This window comes from Pipistrellus hanaki (genome assembly GCF_964339955.1).
Source record: "Pipistrellus hanaki genome assembly, chromosome: 2".
Lineage (NCBI taxonomy): Eukaryota > Metazoa > Chordata > Mammalia > Chiroptera > Vespertilionidae > Pipistrellus > Pipistrellus hanaki.
The window spans coordinates 158,956,311-158,980,648 of record NC_140504.1 but is presented as its reverse complement, the minus strand read 5'-3'; the positions used below and the strand labels follow the sequence as shown (position 1 = coordinate 158,980,648).

The window sequence follows — 24,338 nt, the reverse complement described above, 5'->3', positions numbered from 1 at the left end:
CACTTGGCATAGAGTAAATATTGAGTATCATTGGCCTGTTTTATTTTTTAATGGGTGGACTTTTTTTGTAAAGTGAGGCACACCTGAAAATTAAAAGCTCTGAACTAAAAAATGAAAACACTTAAGGCCCTAGCTAATGGCCTGATTGGTTGAGTCAGCCTCAATAAAAGAATATTCCAATGCAAGTTATTATTGTTAAGATTGTTCCATAGAGTTTTCCTTAAGATTTCATTTGATGACTTTTTCTTTCCTTTTTTTATGTGTCAAAGTGAGCCAAAATACCCAAATTTAAAAGTTTTCTTAAAAGAATCAATAAAACAAAAACTGGCAAAGGAATTTTTCCATTTAAATAGTAGTCTTTCTAAAAAAAATTCTGACACTAAGCTAAACATTTTCCCATAGAAATTTTGAATATCTAGAAACTATACTTATATGCTTTCTGTGTTTTTTAATACCAAACATATATTATTAAAAATGCTTGTCTTTTTAGGTTTCTAGATCTTAGATAACTTGCAACAGGGTGTGGATTTTTTTTTTTATCCTCACCTGAAGATATGTTTTATGGGTGTATTTTTCATTGATTCTAGAGACAGAGAGAAAGGGATAGGGAGGGAGAGAAGAAGAGAGAAACATCGATCAGTTGCCTCTTGTACATACCTCATTTGGGGATAGAACCTGAAGCTTGGATATGTGGCCTCATAGGGAATCCAGCCCTTGACTTTTTCATACACAGGACAACACTCTAACCATTTAGCACACTGGCCAGGGCTCTTTTTTTTTAATTGAGAGAGAGAAAAATATCAATTTGTTGTCCCACTTATTTATTCATTCAGTGTTTGCTTCTTGTATGTGCGCTGACCGGGGATCAAGCACGCAACCTTGGTGTATCAGGATGATGCTCTAACCAACTGAGCTACCTGGCCAGGGCTTGGGTGTGGATCTTTATGTGGCTTTTTTGGTGTCCTAAGCCTCATTTAATATTTCTTACTCAACTAAAAAATTAATTTGGCCCATCAAGATCTCTTTCCACTCTAGAAATATGAAGCATAGCAGGCACTTGGATATATAGAATTTGCAAGACCATTGTCTTTCAGATGTTTGGTTGGAAACTTCAAAATCAAAGAAAATTAGGTCCTAATCCCTTCAGCAGTCAGATTTTACCATAAGCAAAACAAACAAAACAAAGCCATGGACCTAACAGCTTCAACAGCCCTGAAAATTTAGGGAGCGGTCTTTCAGAGCATATAAGAGCATGAGTTTGATCATCAGGGGAGTTTCATTGTATTATATTATCACCATTAGTGAGTAAATATTGTGTGCCATACATTTAATCCTTAGAGCAGGTGAAAATTAGATAGCAAATGCCCATTTACAAAGCAGGGAAGGCTAAGTGAGCAATCTGGGACACAGCGAGTGGGTAAAAGCCTCATTTCCCAACCAGATGGAGGTCTGTCTGCAAGCCATTTTTTTTCTTTCTTCTCTGCTTAGTCCTCAAATGCCACATTGATAGTGTAGGAGAGGAGATACAGGTCAGTAGGAATTATCATGTAAGCATAGCAATACCTGGAATAGTGTACAGACCCTAGAAAGCTGAAAAGTCATCCTTTTTTGCTTTCCTGAAAATAAAAATTTGAAGAGCTTAACGTGCCTTTAAAAAACACACAAAACACTAATTACACAAATAGCTGAGGTTCACTCGAGCCTTTAAATCTGAGTGTAAAATTTAATAAAGTCCAGTCAGCCAGTAATTCTGATTTCATTCATTAGAGTTACTTGTTTAATCCTGACTTTAGTACAGTTATCACACTTCTTAAAATAGAAAAAAAAAAAAAAAAGATTGTAATGACGTTGCAAGTTATTTAATTTTGGAATCCGCCCCACCTCGCTCACCCCCAGTAAAAGCCTGGTTTGAGTATTCTTTATTACAGTTTTATCCAGGAACTCTACCCTTTTTGCAGTTTTGAAATTCTAAATAATCCACCCACCAACTCAGGACCTCCACCTCCAGTGGACACGCGTCTCTGGGATGTTAGTGCCTCTTCGTTCAACTTCTGAATGAGTCAGGCAGGTCCTAGGCACAAGTGGGCCTGACTTAATTTCCCCAGTAAGTCAGCACCACTTAAGGACCCTTATGGCACTGACTTTTCATAGGATTTTCTTGGTTACCCATCAGGTGAGAAAAGTCTGGGTCTTCTTTTTTTTACTGACCCAAAATGTTTCTGGAACTCTCATGGCATTTTTTTTTAATATATATATTTTATTGAATTTTTACAGAGAGGAAGGGGGAGGGATAGAGAGTTAGAAACATTGATGAGAGAGAAACATCGATCAGCTGCCTCCTGCACAGCCCCCACTGGGGATGTGCCCACAACCAAGGTATATGCCCTTGACTAGAATCGAAACTGGGATTTTTCAGTTCACAAGCTGACGCTCTATCCACTGAACCAAACCAGTTTCGGCTCTCATGGCATTTTTAGATCCTCAGCTTTAGAATGGAAAAAAGCCCAAGTGTCACTTGCTTGGTGCCATTTTGAGAAGCCATGCTGACTGGATATATAAAGAACGTAGTCATTTAGAAACCGATGTAGATGATCGAAGATATGTGAAGTGGAAGTTTTTTATTATGATATTGCAAAATTTTAGACATGCTACATTTTTGTGTATGTTTACATAGAAGAGCTTTGTTGAGATATAATTCATATACCATACAACTCACCCATTTAGAGGCTATGCTTATTATTATTTTCTTACACTTATTTTTGACAGATCACCACAAAGCTGATAGGTTAATAACACAGTAGGAACCCTATACATATAATAAAACTAACGCCAGATTCAGTTCTGCCTTCATTTGTGTATGACATATTCATGAAAATGACATTCAAATTCTATTTAGCACTTAATATTGAAATAAGGTCCTACTTGTATTAAAAAAAAATGTGGCTGTTATTACATTTCTACTAATATGTTACTTAAACAATGCATAGTTAAGGTTACTATTCAATGACTACTTGAATAGCATATCCCGAATTTTTCTTAAGTTTCTTAATTTAAAAATATTACCTAGAAATTACTTTAATTGGTAATTTTTAAAGTTACTCTTTTAATATGCACACCATATTACTAATATGATTTGAATTGCCTCACCCTGGATTAAACTGGAATGTTTCTTGTTTGTAGGGAGCAGCTGCAGATGACGGCCGATTGAAGCGAGGTGATCAAATTTTAGCTGTTAATGGCGAGACTCTAGAAGGTGTCACTCATGATCAAGCTGTGGCCATTCTAAAACGCCAGACAGGGACTGTAATCCTAACTGTGCTGTCATGAGCCTCGGGTCCTGATCACAAAACAGCCACAGGAAGATGAAGCTCTGAGAGGATGAGGAGCAACTTCAGCTGAAACCCACCTTCACCGATTCTTACTGCCTCATCCTCTCTGCTCAGGAGAGATGCTGAGCTTCCCATGGATTTCCCACATCAACAGTCATCTCCCTAATGCTTCCCAGCATCCATCACTTCTTGGTGAAGTTGAATGTGTCTTATCTGCTTTGCATTTACATCGATGTGTATCAACTAGTAGCAACTGGTTCTGATTATATTTGCTGAAACGGTAGTTAACAACCACTCATTCGTTATGTCCTGCTCTTCCCATCCCTACTCAGAGGCTTACCAGTGATCTCAGATCTCATCTGCTGAACAGAAACAAATGTTAAGCAACTGTCAGCTCACTCCTGATTTACTTACATATGCTAATTGTGTCTTCAAGTACGCCAGAAAACATTAGCCGCGTAATTAATTTCCCAGTGATCCCCAGGATGAAATACCAACTTCTCCTGTGGGAAATTTGCGCTCTTCTGTACGACTTACAGTCAAATAAGTCTCACACTCAGTTCTCGGGATAGATCTTTATACATTAGTCATTGGTGATTATGATGAGTCAATTTGCAGACTGTAATCTGAAAACTCTGAAAGGCTTTCAAATTATTTACTTAGTTACAAAAATGCAGACCACCTAGCAAAAGCACCTTATTCTCAACAGGAACAATTAGCACCCATGTTCTGAATTCTAACAATGCGAAATTATGTTCCAGTCTGGGAAGTTCATCTGGAGGTAATGGCATCTCAGTAGGCAAGTATCATTCCCACCCCTCAATCCTCGGACGGGGTGGAACCCCCAAAACCACACTGCAGAGATCAACAAGTTTTGCCTCAAAGTCTGGGTGGCCTTGGCCTTTCAGCACACGGAGTGACAAATTTGAGTATCCTTCTCCTTGGCTCCAGACTGGTCAGTCTAGCAGCACAGACTGTAGGAACACAGATAGAACATTGTACATAGCCACAAAGTGACGGAGCAAATAAACTGAGCCTAGGAATCCGTGATAGCTCCTTGGCTAATGTCTCCTGGTCTCCATTCACTGTAGTTTTGCATTTTAAGAAAGTAACTACAGCAGAAAGTGCAAACATACCTTTAAGGGTGGTTAGAGACATTCTTATTCCGGTATTAGCAGGGGGGAAAATGGGGAGATGCTTATCAGTGCCTGTTTTAGGTTCTTCTGTTAAAAAACACACACCAGGAGGATGAGTCCCAGCATCGCTAATGGAAGTAGTTGGCATTATTTAACTAAAACACAATGCTGCAAGTGGATCATAGTAATTATCAAAATGTAATAATTACCTTTCTAATTTAAAATGGTATTTAATACGTATAGGTTTTAATGGAGAATATCTTTTGAGTAAATATAACCACAAAGTGCATTAACTCTCGGTGGAATATTTTGTGGCTATTCCAAAGTCTAGAGTGCCTAAATTTTATGCTGAAAATGTCTTTCGTGATTGGTATTAAATTTTCTGAAATTGCACATGGCTTTTGAAATTTCTAATGTATCCAAGATATGCAATATTGTTAGGATCCTGTCTTTCAATGCATGCGAAGCTATCAACCTCTGGACATTCTATGTTCATTGTATCTGCAAGAACAGCTCAGGCATCCAAGAAGAAATGATGCCCAATATATATAAAACTTGAAAATGCACCTCAAAACAATATATACATATATGTACTTTTGAAATGTGATTCTGCTCGATTTTGATGGAATGGCTATTAAATACACATTTTGAAATAATACATCGTTGTTGTGTGTCTTTACCCATTACCCTTTAAGTCATGTTACTCACAATCTGTTGATAAAGGAATTGGGATGCTTGATCCTCCTTGCTGCAAGAACTGACAGAACTAGTGCTTCTCATAACGGGTCCTATCTCTGCTTGCATGCCTAATCAAAAACACTTTTTTTTTTTTTTTGCATCAGAACATACAAGCGAAAAGGTATGATGAGAAGATGGGAATTTGTGAAAGAAGTTTTCTCAGCCTCATGTATCATTTTGGCTTCATCATTTGGACCGTTTATGTACAGTAGTAATAGCACTAATTGGAGTTAGCGTGGGAAGGAAGTAAACCAGGAAAAGCAAAACTGCTGAATGCTTGTATGTACAAGATGTTAAGATTTTATTTTAAGATTTTAAATAAACATAGTTGTTTAAGGAGCAAATGGAGTCTTATTATATATGAAAAAAAGTTTAATTTCTATATCTGATTTTTTTTTCTTCAGCCATTTTATCCCTAATAGGAAAGGGGGAAAAATCCAACTTTTCACATGGTTTTCCAGTGTCCTATTAAATCTGAGACCCATTCATAGCTGTCACATGTGTTAATTGTCAGGTATGTTGTTGGGCATTAGAACAGATGCTTTACGAAGGAGCCAGCCTGGTAATCCAGAGGGTGAGTCTTGGCATCACACTAAGTTCGAATGCTAACTTACCAGGCATGTGACCTTGTCAAGTTATTTAAGCAAGCCTTGCTTTAGTTTATCCACTCAGAAAGGATTGGGAGGAAGGGGGAAGTTTCTAAGCACTATAATGACCAAAATCCAAGTATAACTCTTAGCATAGTGCCTGGCTCATAGTAAGTACTATATAAATAAACATTAGCAATAAAGCTCTTATCCCATGTATGGAGGTGGCCTGAAATTAGGCACTTATGCTGGTGACTGGTGGTTTCAGTTAGAAATAACCTTTAAAAATATATATTTTTTAATATGTTTTATTGATTTTTTTACAGAGAGAGAGTTAGAAACATCGATCAGCTGCCTCTTGCATACCCCCCACTGAGGATGTGCCCACAACCAAGGTACATGCCCTTGACCAGAATTGAACCTGGGACCTTTCAGTCTGCAGGCCAATGCTCTATCCACTGTGCCAAACCAGTTTCAGCTAAAATATATATATATATATATATATATATATATATATATATATATATATATTCTTCAAGGTGGCTTACCTCTGAACTGTTGCTCCAAATCAGAGAGCAAAGTATGTAACTGGTTACAACAGTGTGAGCCCGAGGAACTAGAGGCTGTGCCATCAAAAGCTACAACTGAGCTGAAACCAGGGCTTCCATCACCAGCCATGCCACTGGGATAGGGAGCGACACCAGCTCAATAGGCCCGCCTCCCACCTGCAGGATGACGCTCTAACCCGCTGAGCAACCGGCCAGGGCAAGTTTTTGACAACTTGACTCAATCTTCAGACTATCTATATTTAAGATGAAAAAAAGAAGCATTTCACTGCCTGCACAATACCAAGGTGAAAACGAAAATGTGTCTGTGACTGTGTAAGACTTTCACCTCCACCGGCTCTGAGCATTTCCTTCATTTCCAATGACTTTAAGAGACAAGCCACTGTGGTCTGGGTCCCTGAGATGCTGTGTCCAGCAGCAGGGTCCATGCTGGGCAGAGACACACGGGAGCAAAAACTTCTCCGATCCTCTCTCTAGAACCAGACTTTAGAAATGGTGGCTGCCTCTCGTGGAGTCCATCCTGCCCTCCGCACTGCCACTCCCACTCCACAGGTGGGAGAAACATGCCAGGGCGAGTGCCTGGTTTGCCCTGTCACCCAGCTAATCGGCAAGCGGAAGAGTCTTTTTTTTTTTTTTTAATATATTTTATTGATTTTGTACAGAGAGGAAGGGAGAGAGATAGAGAGTTAGAAACATCGATGAGAGAGTCATCAATCAGCTGCCTCTTGCACACCCCCTACTGGGGATATGCCCGCAACCAAGGTACATGCCCTTGACCGGAATCGAACCGGGGACCCTTCAGTCCCCAAGCTGACGCTCTATCCACTGAGCCAAACCGGTCCCGGCCGGAAGAATCTTTAATAAGCCTGTGGGAATTCATCAGGTTAGCAAACTCTTGTAGAGTACCCATGCACAACTTCTAAATTAGCCTGAATTTTTAAAAGCTTATTTCTGTTCTCCCTAATATAGCTCTGCCACACAAGGCTGTGAAACAATGAAAAAGAGACATATCTCTTGGATGTTGGGAAAGAAGACTTGGCCTATCGACTTGCCACACCTCTGCACATTCTGGGACGAATTCCCAAGGCAGGACACCTGGACGCCGTCATGGTTTAAGCATCTTCTTCTCAAGGGAGCCACAGTCCATGGCAGGTGCAGTGCCAGCAGCTCCTCCTGCCCAACATCTCGACTGGGCAAGTGCCCAGCTTTCCTCTCCTGGGAGAACAAAAGAAAGGGTGATGGCATAAAGAATGCCAGCCATTCAACTCCAAAGCCACGCTTTATTTTCCTGGAACCTCAAAATAGCTGTTAGAAAACAGGCTTCCATGGTCCCCACCCCCTGAAGGATAAGATTGATCTGCTTTTGCCCTGCCAGCGTGGCTCAGTGGTTGAGCATAGACCCATGAACCATTTGATTCCAGTCAGGGCACATGCCCAGGTTATGGGCTTGATTCCTGGGAGGGAGAGGTGCAGGAGGCAGCTGATCGATGATTATCTCTTATCACTGATGTTTCTCTCTCTCTCCCTCCCATCCTGTCCCAAAAAAAAAAAAAAAAAAAAAAGATTGGGAGCAGAAATTTCCTGTCTGCCATGGTATTAGGGTTCTCCAGAGAAAGAGAACCAATGAGATCTGTGTTTTTATGTAAAGAGATTTATTATAAAGAACTGACTCATGAAATTACAGAAGCTGGCGAGTCCAAACTCTACAGCGTGAGCTGGCAGGCTCACCACCCAGGGGAGTACATGGTACAGTCGAGCCTGAGGCTGTGTGCTGGAGACTTCTCTCCGTTCAGGGAGGCCCAGCTTTTTGTTCTACTCAGGCCTTCAACTGGCTGGATGAGGCCCACCCACATTATAGAAGGCGCTCTGCTAACTCAACGTCTACTGACTTCACTGTCAGTTCCACCCAAAGAGACCCTCCGTGTTGACACATACCATTAACGGTCACAGACTCCATGGGACCTTGAACCAAAATTCCTCTGGAATGGCCTTGACTTAGGGTAATCCTTGTTCTCAGTCCTTTTCCAGCCTCTTACCCCAGATGTCCCTAGCTGTGGTGCAGTCACACCCAGATCCCCCAGGAGCAGACAGCTGAGATTTTTGCCTCTGTCACCCTACCACCCAGACACCCCTCGGTATTTGTATTCGGTGGCTTTTCATTGCATTTAGGGTAAAGTCCAAACTCAGCATGTTTTTGAGACACTTCAGGACGTATCTTCCGTCTAAATCGCTGGCAGTTGTATTAATATGAGTGTCACTGAATACTTCCCAGGATAAGACACGCTCTCTGGCTCTTGGGCCTTAGCACACACTGTTCATTAGCAATGACAGGGGCGCTGCTCAGGGAATAAGCAGAGACCAGCTTCCACAGCATCACCTAGGGAAATGCAGACGGAAACTCTGCCCTGAACCAACTTCTGGGCTGGGGCCCCAAAATCTTGGGTTTTAACAGGCTCTCCGATTGATTCTGATAACCACTCAGATAGGGCAGCCTCCTCCCTTTTGTCAGTGGTCATTTACAATTGCCAAGTTCTCTTTGGTAAATACCAGTGGCCTCCAGTGGTTGTAGTCGGGTAAGAATGCTACATTGCGAGCAAGTCTGAATGAGTGGGCCACCTGTATAAACATGTATTTGCAGGCAGCGCAACACACAGCCCCCGCTGTCCAGGAAGCTCAGCGAGCTGCCCTTTCTGTTCTTAACCTTGAATGTACGTTAAAATCACCTGGGGACATGTTAAATGCCCAGTGCCTGGGGGATTGCCCAGGCCAATTAAAAGGAAGTGGGAGTCCCAGCTACGCAGGATGTCACGATTTGATTCCTGGTCAGGACAAATGCCAGGTTTGTGAGCTTGACCCCCAATGTCGGGAGCACAGAGGCAGCTGATCAATGATTCTTTCTCATCATTGATGTTTCTTTCTCTGCCTCTCCCTTCCTCTCTGCAATTTTTTTTTTTTAAAGGAAAGTTGGGGAAGGAAGGGTGAGACACAAGGTTTGTTTGTTTGGGGTGTTTATTTGGGGAAAAGGGTTAAGCTCCCCAGGAGATGCCAATGTGTGTGTGTGGGGGGGGGGGGGGGGGCGCAGAGTTAAGAACAATGGTTTTAGGTCCTCCTACAAACACCTGGCTTGAAAAGTTTCACTCCTAGGCAACTGCAACAACAGGCAGACTTTCTTTCCCATCAGATAAACTCTTCCTGAGGTGGGTGAAGGTGGGAGGAAGAATGCAGAACTGAGAGTTCCAGAGCTAGAAGGCTCCCCTGTGTAATCAAGGGGGGGCAGGCACCTTGTCCCTCTTTCTACCAACTACAGGTCACTAATTTTAAAAGTACCCTTAAGTAATTAATGCACTCTTTTGTGTAGCTTTAATGCTGTTCAAAGCCATCCCCTTTCAATTTTTCTTCTCTCTCTCTCTCTTACTTTTTTAATTGAATTTACTAGAAGCCCTGATGCATGAATTCGTGCATCAATGGGGTCCCTTGCCCTGGCCTGCAGGATCGGGCTGAAACCAGCTCTCCAACATCCCCCGAGGGGTCCCAGATTGTGAGAGGTTAGAGGCCAGGCTGAGGGACCCCACCGGTGCATGATCAGGGCCAGGGAGAGACACGGGAGGTTGGCCAGCCAGGGCGGGACCATGGAAGGGCTCCAGGGGGTGTCTGGCTCATCTGGCTCAGTCCCAATTGACCGGACCCAAGCAGCAAGCTCACCTACTCATTGGAGCATCCCCCCCGGTGGTCAGTGCACGTCATCATGAGTGGTTAAGGGGCCTTAGCATATCATTAGTATATTACACTTTAATTGGTTGAATGGCCGACCGGATGACTGGACAAATGGACACTTAGCATATTAGGCTTTTATTATATAGGATCAGGGTTATTTCCATTTCAAATGACCCATCTTTGGACAGATTCCTGATTAGGGTACATCTTCAGTATTAATTTACCATCCTTGAGGTATAGATTAAAGTTAGTTTACATACACATCATACTATGTACTAGTATGTTACAATATTTATAGGGAGTATAACAAGTCTTCTTTTAAATGTCAGTTCCTATGGAAGGCTTCCCTGGCCCAATAGACCTGGCTAAGTTGCTCTCCTCTGCTTGGGGTCACCCTGAAATTCCCCAATCATGCCAGCTAGATGATGGGAAAGTTAGTATCTGATAACTTGTCTCTTATTTGTGCCAAATTCTGAATACCTTAAGGACAGAAACAGTGTCTTTCTCACTATTGTATCCCCAGCACCTACACAGAGCCAGCACAAAATTAATGTTCAAATATTTGTTGAAATACCGTATTTTCCGGCGTATAAGACGACCCCCTGATTATTTTTTTTATTTTTATTTTTTCCAGATAAAACATAGGTTTAGGCCTATATTCGCTGTATAAGACTAACACCTCCCCCCCCTCCCCACCTCCGAGGCAACACCAGTTCTTTTTTTAATAGACCGCCTCTCTGACTCTGGCCAACCTGAGCAGGCTTTTTACTAGAACACAGTGTACATGTTCTGTACCCGAAGCTACACTGTGTTCTAGTAAAAAGCCTGCTCAGATTGGCCAGAGTCAGAGAGGCGGTCTATTAAAAAAGGAACTGGTGTTGCCTCGGAGGTGGGGGACAGTCTTATACAGCGAATATAGGCCTAAACCTATGTTTTGACTGTAAAATTAGGGGGTCGTCTTATACACCAGAAAATACGGTGTCTGCCCAGCCAATGTGCCAAATACAATTTTTTTAAATCTCTCTCTCTGCCATTGACTTTGAAATACATTTTTAAAAAGATGGATTTATGGTGGATAGAAAGATGTGTGCATGGATAAGTTTGTGATAAAAGAGGTCTTAGTAAAATGTTAATGACAATCTTGGTGGTAAAAATACTCTGTAAAATTTTTCAACTTTGCTATGTTTGAAATTTTGCATAATAAAATATCAGGGGTGGGGGGGGGACTCAATGACTCTTCGCAACAATACTTCAGGCTAGGGATTACTGTCCCTCTTGCTCACAGAAGGGGAAGTTAAACATCAGAGAAGTTAGAAACCTGCTCAAGAGCACACAACCTGCAGAAACCGAGTTCGCACCCTCCCCACCTGCTCCCGTTCCCTCCCTGGCTGTCACCAGAATGCAGACCTCAGGGGCAGACAGCCCAGTTCCTCCAGGAATTAAATGGACGTATTTCATTTCCAAGATTGGGAAGGACCCCTGCAGAAAACGGGGTATGGGGGCTCCCCAACACGACATACCTGTCTCCTTAGTTGCACATGTGTCAAACACAAGGCCCGCGGGCCAAATCCAGCCCGCCAGGCCTTGCAATGTGGCCCGCACCGCGCTGTCATCACTGCACTCCGCTGTCAGTTTATGACATTGTCAGTTTATGACTGTTCAGTAAACCATTCGGCCCGCGATTTAGGCTGGATTTTAGATTTTGGCCCCTTCTCTGATTGAGTTCGACACCCCTACAGGGGGCTAGAGGCCCTCCTCGCTCCCACACCTCCTGACAACTCCCTTTCCTGAAAGCTCTGGAGGCCCCAGCTGGACAAAGCAAAGATGCATCCATTAAATGCGGCTTAAGGCTCAGAGCGGGGGACCAAGGGCTGTTTTGAAACCCCACTGTGACTTCCCTGCCACAGCCTCAGAGTTTTATGTCTGTAATTGAAATATAATTACAGTACTCCCCCTTTCAAAACCATTCCTAGCCATGTGTGAGGATTCTAACCAGGGAGGTTTGCCAGGGGTTTGGCTAGCACCGTGGTGGTAAGATCAGGACTTGTGCTTCCCTGGCGGGTTGGTCTGTTTCACCTGCAGAAGCTGGAAATGAAATCCGGGCGCTGGGCCTCGTGCACCCAAACTTGCTTCCTTCCCACTCTGTGCCTCAGAGCCTCCGCCCGCCGCAAAAGCCAGGCCAGCCTGAGAGACCGCAGAAGGCCGCGCGGGGGCGCACGAGAGGCGCTTCGAGTTCCTGGAAAAAGTTCCCTTAGCTGAGATCTTAGGGAGAACCGGGGAGGGGGGCGGGGGTGATGGAGGAGGCCCGCCGGATTGAAGGCTGGTATGACCTCCAGTGAGGGTAGAGTTTCAGAATGTTGACGCTCCCAACCGGTCAGGAGGTTAACAGTACAGGAAGGTGAAACAAACAAACAAACAACAACAACAACAACAACAAAAACACAGGCAAGTAGACCTTAGCCTCACAGCTGTTAGTGGTTTGGTCCCAAGACCGGGCTGGGCTCCGTTGCCTTGGAATCTCCACTTTTCCGTTATTAACCAAATGGATCAGTTTGTCTGGCCCCTGACAATTAGGAGGGAGGTTTCAGGGCTTGGGCATGGAGTTCAGTACTTAGGTGTTCCCTCCTCCCTTCTCCTTCCCCCTCCCAGGACCTGCACTTTGGAGTCTTATTGTGGGAATTTGTCATTTTATTGTTCATTTTAAATAAAATTGCTATGGTAAGATACACTTAGGAAAGTGCTAGAAGACTTAGCAGTCATTCAAATTGATTTTTTAGAAAACGTGTGGTACAATTAAGACTTTTTCAGTGACTCATGTAACATTTATTAAGAGCTAGCTGGTTTGGTTCAGTGGATAGAGCGTCGGCCTGCAGACTGAAAGGTCCCGGCTCGATTCTGGTTGATGTTTCTCTCTCTCTCTCTCTCTCTCTCTCTCTCTCTCTCTCTCTCTCTCTCTCTCTCTCATCTCTCTCTCTCTCTTTCTCTGAAATTAATAAAAATATTTTTTAAAATCAATAAAAAAAATTAAAAATTAAATATGGTGTTTTCTCTTAGATTATATGTGGATATAATGTCCATCTTTAATATTTCTGTGCTTCCCCAATTTTTACACTTTATTGAAAACTGTTTTCTTTGGTAACCCTAAAACGATTTTTTTTTTTAAATATATTTTATTGATTTTTCACAGAGAGGAAAGGAGAGAGATAGAGAGCTAGAAACGTCGATGAGAGAGAAACATCGACCAGCTGCCTCTTGCACACCCCCCACTGGGGATGTGCCCGCAACCAACGTACATGCCCCTGACCGGAATCGAACCTGGGACCTTCCAGTCCGCAGACCGACGCTCTACCACTGAGCCAAACCGGTTTCGGCCCTAAAACGATTTTTAAAACTGATTATTCGCCTTACATTTTGTCCTCCATCTCATCCTTTTCACTGTTTCTCAGAGTGGTCCATGAACTCTTCACATCAGAATCCTGCTGCAAGGGAATCAGAATCTACATTTTAGCCTGGCTTCTCAGATGAGTCTTCAATGAACATACACTGAAGTTCACAGAGCCTCGGGTTTAGCAACTAGGAAAGAGAGAAAAGAAACCTGCGTTTAATATTAATGAACAATGGGCTTAAGAAAGCTACTCCCACTCATGGCCAGAAGATGGCGGAGGTTTTCCATTTACCTGACTCCGGAGTCGTTAGAGGGAAATCTTGTTCAAAAAAAAAACGGCTTGGTCTCAATTACATAAACCCAGAAGACCGTCCTCACCCGAAATTGTGACGGGAAATGAAAGACTAGAATATTAAAAGTGAATGGGATTAGTTGTCCTGTCTCCATAGAAACCACTCCTCTCTGGAGAAAGGTTATTGGATGAGGATGTGCCTTCCGGGCTCCACCGAGAGTGCACCCAGAGGAAAGCTCCAGCCAACTCCTTGTTGTGTCTTCTCTGTCAGTCAGGACCAGCTGTGAGCGCAGTGAGATCTCTGTGGAATTCAGGAATGACAGCAGTGAACAGGAGAGGGACAGGCCCTCTAGCCCCTGTGGATTCCACCTCGCCAGTTCTCTTCCTTTACTTCTGGTGCTGAGGCAGGTTGGTTAGCCAGGACAAGTGGAACAGGGAAACTGAGACTCACAGTTCAATGGCCAAGCAATTTCAGCCTCTTAGTAAATCAGAAAATCCTATCTTCCCTAACCAAAGGACGTCAAATGCTTTCAACTTCTCCCCAAACAGAGTGTAAATACCCTGTTTCCCCGAAAATAAGACAGTGTCTTCTATTAATTTTTTCTCCCAAAGTTGCACTAGTCTTATTTTCAGGGGATGTCTTATCTTTCCAGGCGCTAGATCTTATTTTCGGAGGATGTCTTATTTTCGGGGAAACATGGGTAGCTTTTTTTTCTTCTTTTTTTTTAAATTAAGGTATTATATGTGTACATATCTTAGCAGAATGTAAATAGCTTAAATCGCCGTACTCGGGGAAATAGATAGCAGAAATCTAATTAGTTCCATTTGTGCCAACCACACCCAAGACCAGATGAAGTCGGGAATCAACCTCGTTCTGTTGTATCAGCATAAGGTTGATGAACATTCTATTGAGATCCTCCCCTGAGACCTCCCCTAAATTCCCCACCTTTAACAAAACAGTCCTCAAACTTGTGGTGGTGAACGCACAACACAATATACAATTTTATTAGCCAATGTCACCGCACTAAGTTAAATTAAAAACAACAAAACAAAAACCCCTCAAGACAAAGACCCCACACGGGCACTCTCCGCAGCAAGCCCATGCCTTTCTCCCTCTGGAGTTCATCTTTACTTCTCTCTCCTACACTCGTGAGTGCCAGCAGGTCTGACTTGACAAGAGGATTTTGCTTTTGCCCACTCATTCATTGCTTCAGTCAACACGAGGGCCTATTACATACTAGTCATAATTTCAGGCCCAGTGGATACATCAGTGTGTCACCATTGGGGTTACGGGCTGGGAGCTCAGTTCTTCTCATCGATGCAGAAAAGAATTTAAGGTCAGCGAAAATGAAAGGAAAGCAGAGCAGATTTCCTGAAGATACAATCCAAGTGAGGAGCTGGCCAGTTTCCTCTCTTAGGGAAGTTAGGATTTCCTAGGCGGCTGCAAACTGCTGCTTCACAATGCTTCCGTTTCCCTATTCTGCTTATCCTGGAATTTTCCTAGCTTCTTTCGATTCTATAACAAGGGAACAAGGAAGCTAAAATTCTTGCCCTCTGGGGTTATCGTCTATATTCTAGTGGAAAAGTGGAAGAGAGACATAATATGGACACAGAATTGAATTGAATGGGTGAGTTCAGATTCTGATAACTGGGAACCAACTAAAGAAGGCCATGTAGCCCTAGCCTGTTTGGCTCAGGGGATAGAGCCTCGGCTTGAGGACTCAAGGGTTCCAGGTGTGATTCCGGTCAAGGGTATGTATTGTACCTTGGTTGCGGGTACAACCCCTTGCGTGGGATGTGCAGAAGGCAGCTGATTGATGTTTCTCTCTCATCGATGTTTCTAACTCTCTATCCCTCTCCCTTCCTCTCTGTAAAAAAATCAATAAAATACATTTTTTTAAAAAGAAATTAAAAAGAAGGCAATGTGATCCACCCGGTGTGGCTCAGGGTTTGAGAGTTAACCTATGACCCAGGAGGTCACAGTTCAATTCCCAGTCAGGGCACATGCCCAGGTTGCGGGCTCAATTCCCAGTGAGGGACATGCAAGAGGCAGTCAATCAGTGATTCTCTCTCATTATTGATGTTTTTATCTCTTTCTCCTTCTTCCTTCCTTCCTGAAATCAATAAAATTTCTTTTTTTTTAAAAAAGGGTGATGTGCCGAAACCGGTTTGGCTCAGTGGTAGAGCGTTGGTCTGCGGACTGAAAGGTCCTGGGTTCGATTTCGGTCAAGGGCATGTACTTTGGTTGCGGGTGCATCCCCAGTAGGGGGTGTGCAAGAGGCAGCTGGTCGATGTTTCTCATCGACATTTCTAGCTCTCTATCTCTCTCCCTTCCTTTCTGTAAAATATCAATAAAATAAAAAAATAAAAGGGTGATGTGATAAACAGTGTTAAAAAAGAAGGAAAGTAGATAAAAATAAAGTCACTTTTGCTAAGCCAAGTCACCAAACCAATACTTACTAACCTGATTTCAGTTTCAGCCTCCTCCAGGAGGGAAAATTTTCACCGATCAGTCTGGAAATGTTCTGATCAACATTAGTAAGGTAATCTATATTTGACTCCCTACCGTCCCCTAAGGTTAGGAGACCATTGCCTGAAATAACCCACTCTTTTAATTTCTTAGTTCCCCCCCCCCCTTTTTTTCTTCTTCTTTCTTTTTATTATTTGTTTTGCTTATAAAAAACCTTCCATTTTGTACAACACATCAGAGCCCCCTTTGAATTGCTAGATGGGATGTTATCCATTCATCAACCACTTAATGAAGCCAATTGGATTTTCAAATGTACTCAGTTGAGTGTGTTCTTTAACAATAGTAAAGGAATGGTGTGTGTGGCTCCTTTAAAAGCGTGGCCTGCGAGGCTTCCAAGAGGAGAGAACATTCTACCTGACACCTGAGGAGGAAAAGCAGCCAGCTGTGAAGGAACTGGGGAAACAGTTCTTTCATGGAAACAGCCTGTGCAAAGGCCCTGAGGCAGGCGCCCGGTGTTCTGCAGAGCAGGCTGGGCAGGTTTTTATCTCAGGGAGTAGTACTTACCAAAGTTGACGGGAAAGGATCGGAATGGAATGAGGAGTTAGGATTTTTTAATTGAAATGGAAATCACTGAGAGGCATTACCTGGAAGAAGGGACTGAGGAGAGCCTAGGAGACTAGCTGGTTATTTCTGTGATCCCCGTGACAGATGATGGGTTCCAACTAGGCTGGGGCCATGCAGAGAAAGACCAACGCACAAATTCACGGGCGTGGGGAGGATTAAAGGTGGGGCTTTCAGAAAACAGAAGCATCAACCAGATCCCCTGGGGCTAAGGCCAGAGGAGTGGCAGAGGGGTAAGGCAGGTTCTGCCCCAGGCGGTGTGGAATTCGAGGTGGGACTCCGGTGGGGGTCAGAGATGGCTTCAGGGCTGGGTCAGAGTTCCTGCGGAGGGGAGGAGGGAGTGTAGGTGGGGAGGGGATTGGCCTAGGGATTTCCAGTAGCTACAAAAGGAGGGGAGGAGCCAGCCCAGGGTTGTGAGTCAACCCCTCATTTCTCTTCACCGCCTCTGCACCCCCAGGTCGGCTCCCTTCTCCAGGTAAGGCTGGCTGAGATGGGGGCCTCGGGGTTGGGTGTCACCTTGGGCCCCAGCTTTACAACCGGTCCTGTTCCTCATTGGCAAGTGAGGAAGGCATCTTCCTAAACCTTCCGAAAGTGGGCCTGTTAAAATAGCAGTGCCAGGAGGCGAAAATGAGGTCAAGGAAACGGGGAAGTACTTGAGCACTAGCATTGGGGGAGGGCGGGGATGGGGGGGGGGGGGGAGCGGTGAGAAGTGGGTGAGGAAAGTACGTAGTGTCTTTTGGCAACAATAGAATAACTAGGCGCCTTGGAGCCAGGTGGCCCTGGATACTCATCCCATCTCCCTCCTAGATGTGAGAGGCCTTGAACTTCATCTCCAAGCTCTTGTGTCCTTTATCGGACTGGGAAATAGATTTTGGAAGGAGTAACTTTTTCTTTATTTCCTTCACTGTTAGAAAAATGGATCGAATTTATTTCAAATGAAAAAAAAAAAACTTGTTGACGGCCACAAGGTCTTGGAAAACGGACTCCAATTCGCACAAGAAAACCACCCACTTCCCCGGTCCCGTCCCCGCTGCCCTCCTCACTCCACTCCGGGCCTCTCCTCCTGGGTCATCACATTAATGTAACCAAACACGGCGAGAGAAGTGCCTTTCTTCCCTGCATACACATGGGGTGATGTTTCTATGTATTAAGCCTTGGACTTTGAATTGTATGTCATGAGCTCTGCTTGCATTTTAGGCCCCGAGAGGCAGCTGTGCAGGAGGCCGGCGCCGCTCCGCAGAGGGCTCACCTGCAGGCGGGTAAGTATCTGCGATGCGGGACTTGCGGTCTACGGGGGCGGGTGATCGGAGGGGCCTAGAGTATGGGCGCTAATTTCCTGACTTGGGCCTGGGTGTGCTGGTGGTGAGGGAGAAGGTCCCTGTGTGTAGGAACTGCACGGTGAAAGTGTTAGGTAATGAAGACAGGTCAGACTGGCAGCTTATTCCCAAATGTTTCAAATCTAATTTTTTTTTTTTTTTTTTTTGTATTGCATCTCCAGCACTTCTCATTTGTGATCACCTCCAATTTTAAAACGATTCTTTGAAAAAATGAAGTAGGTGAAGATCAGAGTATTCCGTATGTTGTTTTAAATCGTCGTTTCTTGTTTTGTTATCACGATTTAATTTTTTTTTAAGTGGAGCCTTATTGGTTTATTTTTTAATCCTCAACTAAGGCTATTTTTCCAATCACTTTTGGAGAGAGAGAGAAAGACAGGGAAACACATTGGTTGTCTCCTGCACGCCCAGACCAGGGCCCGGGCAGGGGAGGAGCTCCCTGCCCTTGACACTCTTATTTGCTGAGCAAACCGCGGCATGGGTTCATGATTTAAATTTTAACTTGACTATTTACTATCCTATCACTCCAGTGTGAGCTATATAACATTCTGCTATGATAAATAACATCAAAGTAATTATCTTTCTGGGGTGGGCCTGTTCGGCTTTGCGTACCTTAGAGAAGTGTTTCCCAACCTTCTCTCATGATGAGAATCACCTGGTGGAGTTGTTAAAACACAGATTCCTGAATCCCAACTAAGAAGTGCTAAACTTGAATTTTTGGGAACATATAGGTAAAATTGCATACTTAATTAGTGCTCTAAGACAGGTTTTATATACAGAGCACTAAGTTAGGTATGCAATTTTACCTATATGTTCCCAAAAATTCTAGTTTAGCACTTCTTAGTTGGGATTCAGGAATCTGTGTTTTAACAACTCCACCAGGTGATTCTCATCATGAGAGAAGGTTGGGAAACACTGCCTTAGAGTGAGTTGGGGGAATGACCTTTGCCCTGAGGAGGAATGAGCCTTGCAGCCTGTAACTTAGGAAGACTGGTCCTTAACCCGCTGCACCTGGGCAGCCTGGTAGTTGGCGTTATGGGCAGAAAAGCAAGACTGCCACCGCCGCCGGAAAGCACAGGAGTTTTCATCCCATATTACAAGTTGTTGCAAAAAATCTGGAAACAGTTTTAAAATTAAAGCAGTTTAGACCCACCGCTCCATCTTGTTAAATAATAGATTGAGGAGCGCACATGTTTTATATCTCAAATGCGTTATTTTAATCACTGAATTGAAATGCTACATGGCAGTCAGAGATAACCAAAAAAAATAAAAGTGTGGTCTCTGTCCCACCCAAGGTCCTAGATGCCCCGAAATCCTCTCTGCTCTGGGTGAGAATCCCTCCTAGAGGCAGAAAGCAAGGTCTAAACACCGAGGCTGGAGCAAAGGTGGCAAATTTTAGGTCTGGCTTGGAAGCCATCAGAGAAGACTTCCGAGGCTTTAATTAGTGCGGTGGTGAGTTCTGCTTTGTGTTCTAAGGAAGTCACTCTAACAATATTACAACTGGAGGGCAAACTCTGCAGACCAGAGAGAACCAATTACCACCTTGAGGAACCAGAGTTCAAACACCCGAGGGGTGGGATGGGAAGGGTGAATTTCCTGGGTAGAAAAAAAAGGTTTTAAATTTGCATTTCCTTGGCTTGTGGCTGAGCTGTCTTTTTATATGTTGATCACCTACTTGCATTTCCTTAGGTGAATTAACTTTAAAATTGGCAGCCTGGAAGTAAAATGGGAGTCTGTTTTTATTTTAATTCCACTTTTCGAGGTGGAAGGGTGGATAAAATTTGCCAAGCACTGGCTCTAATCAGGTGTGGTTTTTTTTTTTTTTCCAAACACACCTGATTAGAGCCAGTGCTTGGCAAATTTTATTTATACAAACACACCGGAATCTGTTTTGGTTTGTATTCCTGTAACTAAAAATTGAGCATATTTCAAGGTTTTTTCTTTCTTTTTTTTTTTAATATATATTTTATTGATTTTTGTACAGAGAGGAAGGGAGAGAGATAGTTAGAAACATCGATGAGAGAGAGTCATAGATCAACTGCCTCTTGCACACCCACTACTGGGGATATGCCCGCAACCAAGGTACATGCCCTTGACCGGAATTGAACCTGGGACCCTTCAGTCCCCAAGCCGACGCTCTATCCATTGAGCCAAACTGGCCCTGGCCTCAAGGTTTTTTCTTAAACATGCCGAGGACATCCCTCACCCCAATGTATATGTCTCTGTACACTCATAGCTTTTATGCAGAAGTATTTAAATTATCTGTTCTATATGCAGTTAAATGGAAACTTATAAATGTAGAACTTTTTTTAAAAATATATATTTTATTGATTTTATTCAGAGAGGAAGAGAGAGATAGAGAGTTAGAAACATCAATGAAAGAGAGAATCATCAATCAGCTGCCTCTTGCACACCCCCTACTGGGGATGTGCCTGCAACCAAGGTACATTCCCTTGACCGGAATCGATCCCGGGACCTTTCAGTCCCCAAGTCCATGCTCTATCCACTGAGCCAAACCGGTTTCAGCTAAACGTAGAACTTTTTAAAAATGTTGAACATTTTATTGATTTCTCTTTGTAATACTGATCTGATGACATCTTTTTGTTATTTTTTGGAGCAGTTTCTATTTTATCTAGCCTTATTATCAACATACATTTGCAAACATGTTTTAATATCCTTGTGCTGGCTCCTTTCTCATGCTTAATTTAGTCACATTGTTTGGTGCATAGATATTTGTGGATTATCATAACTGAAATTTTTTCTTTGTTTTATCTCAGACTTTTGACCATTGTGCCTTTTATAAAAATTGGGGGTTTGGGGGTTGTTTTTTTATTGATTTTTAGGGAGAGGGAGAGAGAAAAAAACATTATCTACTGGCTGAATATCTATTGTAGGACATACAGAGCAGTCTGTGTGTTTCAGTTGGGAGAGCTCAGTGGTTTTCCTTAAAACTTTAATTTTTGTTTTTAATTGGGAGCACTTTCAGGCATGCATGCAAAAGGACAAATTCTCAAACCCACCATCCAGATTCAAGAACAAGCATCTCCCCATATACATCATCTGTACCCATTAAACACTATCTTCTTATTCCATTCCTCCAGCCCCCACCCCAGCAACATCATTCTATTTTCTCTAAATTTGACTATTTAGGCACCTCCTAAGTGGAATCATACAATACTTGACCTTTTATGACTGGCTTATTTCACTTAGTGTAATGTCTTCAAGCTTCAAAGAGGTAGCATGTGTTTGATTGTCCTTCCTTTTGAAGAGGAAAGAATCTATTGTATGTACATACTGCTACATTATGTTTACCCATTCATCCTTGGAAGGGCAGTTGGGTTGCTTTGACCTTTAGCTACTGACTGAATAATGCTGTTGTCAACATCAATGGACAAATAAGTTGGCCCTTGTTTTTAATTCTTTTGGATAAATAGTAGCAGTGGAGCTGCTAGATCATATGGTCATTCTATGTTAATTTTTTGAGGAACCCCTTAGTTTTCTAGCAAATCTCACATTCTTGAATAAACCAACTTAATCTTGATATATATCCTTAAAATATTATTCAGTTTGATTTGCTACTGTTTTTAAGATTTTTGCTTTTATGTTTATGAGTTTTGAGGAAAAACTCATTTTGCTCTGATTTGTGATTGAAGTTAATCTGGCCTCCTGGAGTGTATTAAAATATTTCCTTTTTGCTGCTCTCTGCAAGAGTTTGGGTAATATTACAATAGAAGTTGCTTCTCAACTTTTTAATTTATTTGGGAAAGTTTAATAATGGTCCTGTTTTTGAACTATGCTTTATCTGTACTACTTGTATCCTTTTTTGTTCATAGTGTTATTTCCTTATACCCTTTCTCAATCGTTAATATTTTCACATTTTTGGTCCATTTTATTTTTATTTTTTTATAAATGTTTTATTGATTTTTTTTGCAGAGAGGAGAGAGAGGGATAGAAAGCTAGAAACATCAATGAAAGTCCATAAATCCCTTTCAAAGCATTACTTTCATTATTGTTACTAGAGGCTCAGTGCACAAATTCGTGCACCAGTGGGGTCCCTCAGCCTGGCCTGTGGGATTGGGCCTCCATGGACTCCTCTTGTTTGGGACTCTCTGGCTTCCTGAATTTGCCTTTCTTTCACCAGGTAGGAGAAATTTTCTGTCATAATTTCTTCAAATAGATTTTTAATACCTTGCTCTCTCATCTCCTTCTGGTACCCCATAATGCAAATGTTGGTACCCTTTAAGTTGTCCCAGAGAGCCCTTACATTATTCATATTTTTGGACTTTTATTACTTTTTGCTCTTTTGAGTGGGTGTTTTTTGCTTCCTTGTATTCCAAATCATTGCCTTGATTATCAGAATCCTTTAATTTTGAATCCCTATAAATTATTATTTATTTCAGTTAGTATATGCTTTTTTTTTCTGACTGGTCCTTTTTTGTCTTTGGCATTCTCACTAAGATTCTTGAGTAACTTTATAACCATGGTTTTGAATTCAAAATTCAGTGGTTTGCTTACTTCCATTCCCCCCCCCCCCCCCCCGCCCACTTGTGATGTTTCTTTGTGGGTGCTTCTCTGTTTGTTTCTATGTATTATGTAGAGTGGCTTTTGTGTGGTAGATGTCCTGAGTGGCTTAGTGGCTCAGCCTCCCCAGTCACCTGAACTGTGTCCCTTTGTGGGCTGTGTGCACAGTCTTGTTGTAGTTGAGACTTGATTGCTGTAGGTGTCACTGGGAGGAATTGACCTCCAGGACAATTGGCTATAAGAACCAGCTGCAACTACAGTGGAAGAGCTGCTGTGCAGGAAACACACCTATGAAGCAGGACTTGATTCAGTGGGGCTTTAATACCCATTAAGTCTGCCTCTTGAGTGTGTTGCTTGTGGAGGCATAGAGTTGTAATCTGCAATGGTGATCTGAAGCTATCCATTGGATGCACTGGCTCTAGTTCCTACAGGGAGGTGCAAAGTCAGCCCCTGCCTGGGGCCACCCTACAGGAGCTACAGAGGGAACTGCCGAGTTCTGCTATTTGCTATTATTTGTATTGGGCTTAGAGGTGCCCAGCCAAGGCCCACCTGTAAAGCAAGGTAGGCAGGTACTAGTGCAAGGTCTTGGGCCTTTTATTGATTGGTTTGGGGCATGCTGTCACCAGCTGCAGCTTGTTTGAGAGATTTTAGCAAAGTCCGGAGCCTGACTCAGGACAGGCCATTTATTTATTTATTTGTTTATTTGTTTATTTCTTTAAATATATTGATTTTTTACAGAGAGGAAGGGAGAGAGGTAGAGAGCTAGAAACGTCAATGAGAGAAACATCAACCATCTGCCTCTTGCACACCCCCTACCTGGGATGTGCCCGCAACCAATGTACATGCCCTTGAACGGAATCGAACCTGGGACCCTTCAGTCCACAGACCAACACTGCCACTGAGCCAAACCGGTTTCAGCAGGACAGGCCATTTATATGGAAAAACTGCTGTAAACATTTTGGGTGGGACTGCAAATTGGGTGGGGCAGATTTTCATAAAATCCCCAGGGTGGGGCAAACAGTGTGCTCTGGGCGTTATAATGCTCCAGGTCAGATGTGGCTGCCAATCAGCTTTATGATAGGAGGTCCCAGCATGGAATCAATGACCCCTGGGAGCACCCTTGTCTGGGAGAAAGCTGCCCCCAAGTTCCTGCCCCAAATACCAGCCAATCCAGTACCTCCCTGTATGTGTCTGCATACCTGGAAGCCTCCTGATGCTGGAAGTACTGGAAAGTTTGTGTGCTAGCTCTTTTATTTTTTATTTCTTTAATATATTTTATTGATTTTTTTTTTTTTTTTTTTTTACAGAGGAAGGGAGAGGGGTGGTTAGAAACATCAATAAGAGAGAAACATCAAGCAGCTGCCTCCTGCACAGGGTGTGCCCCAACTAAGGTACATGCCTTTGACCGGAATCGAACCTGGAACCTTTCAGTCCACAGGCCGATGCTCTATCCACTGAGCCAAACCAGTTTTGGCTGTGCTAGCCCTTTTAATGGAATATCTTGATCTCCAGCCATAATCCCCACTGGTTTTATACCTTGTAGTTGCAGGGACATCTCTTTTCCAGATCTGGAACACTAGGATGGGGGGGCTGGTGTGAGGCTGGTACCCTTTGCTCCTCACACACAGATGGCCACAAAGATAGT

The 24,338-nt window shown here is 43.0% G+C and overlaps 1 protein-coding gene across 5 annotated transcripts in view; it reads left to right on the top strand.

Annotated features, from left to right (window-relative positions):
• Positions 1–24,338, top strand: part of PATJ (PATJ crumbs cell polarity complex component) — a 762,329-nt gene that overhangs the window by 295,032 nt on the left and 442,959 nt on the right. For 4 of the 5 annotated variants that reach the window (XM_084876078.1, XM_084876077.1, XM_084876076.1 and 1 more), the window contains one exon: positions 3,181–5,538. In XM_084876078.1, the coding sequence (XP_084732204.1) occupies positions 3,181–3,208 (28 nt within the window). In that variant the 3' untranslated portion in view covers positions 3,209–5,538. Of the gene's footprint in view, positions 1–3,180; positions 5,539–24,338 lie in introns of those variants that run through there. The other variant, XR_014794340.1, reaches the window with a different exon arrangement.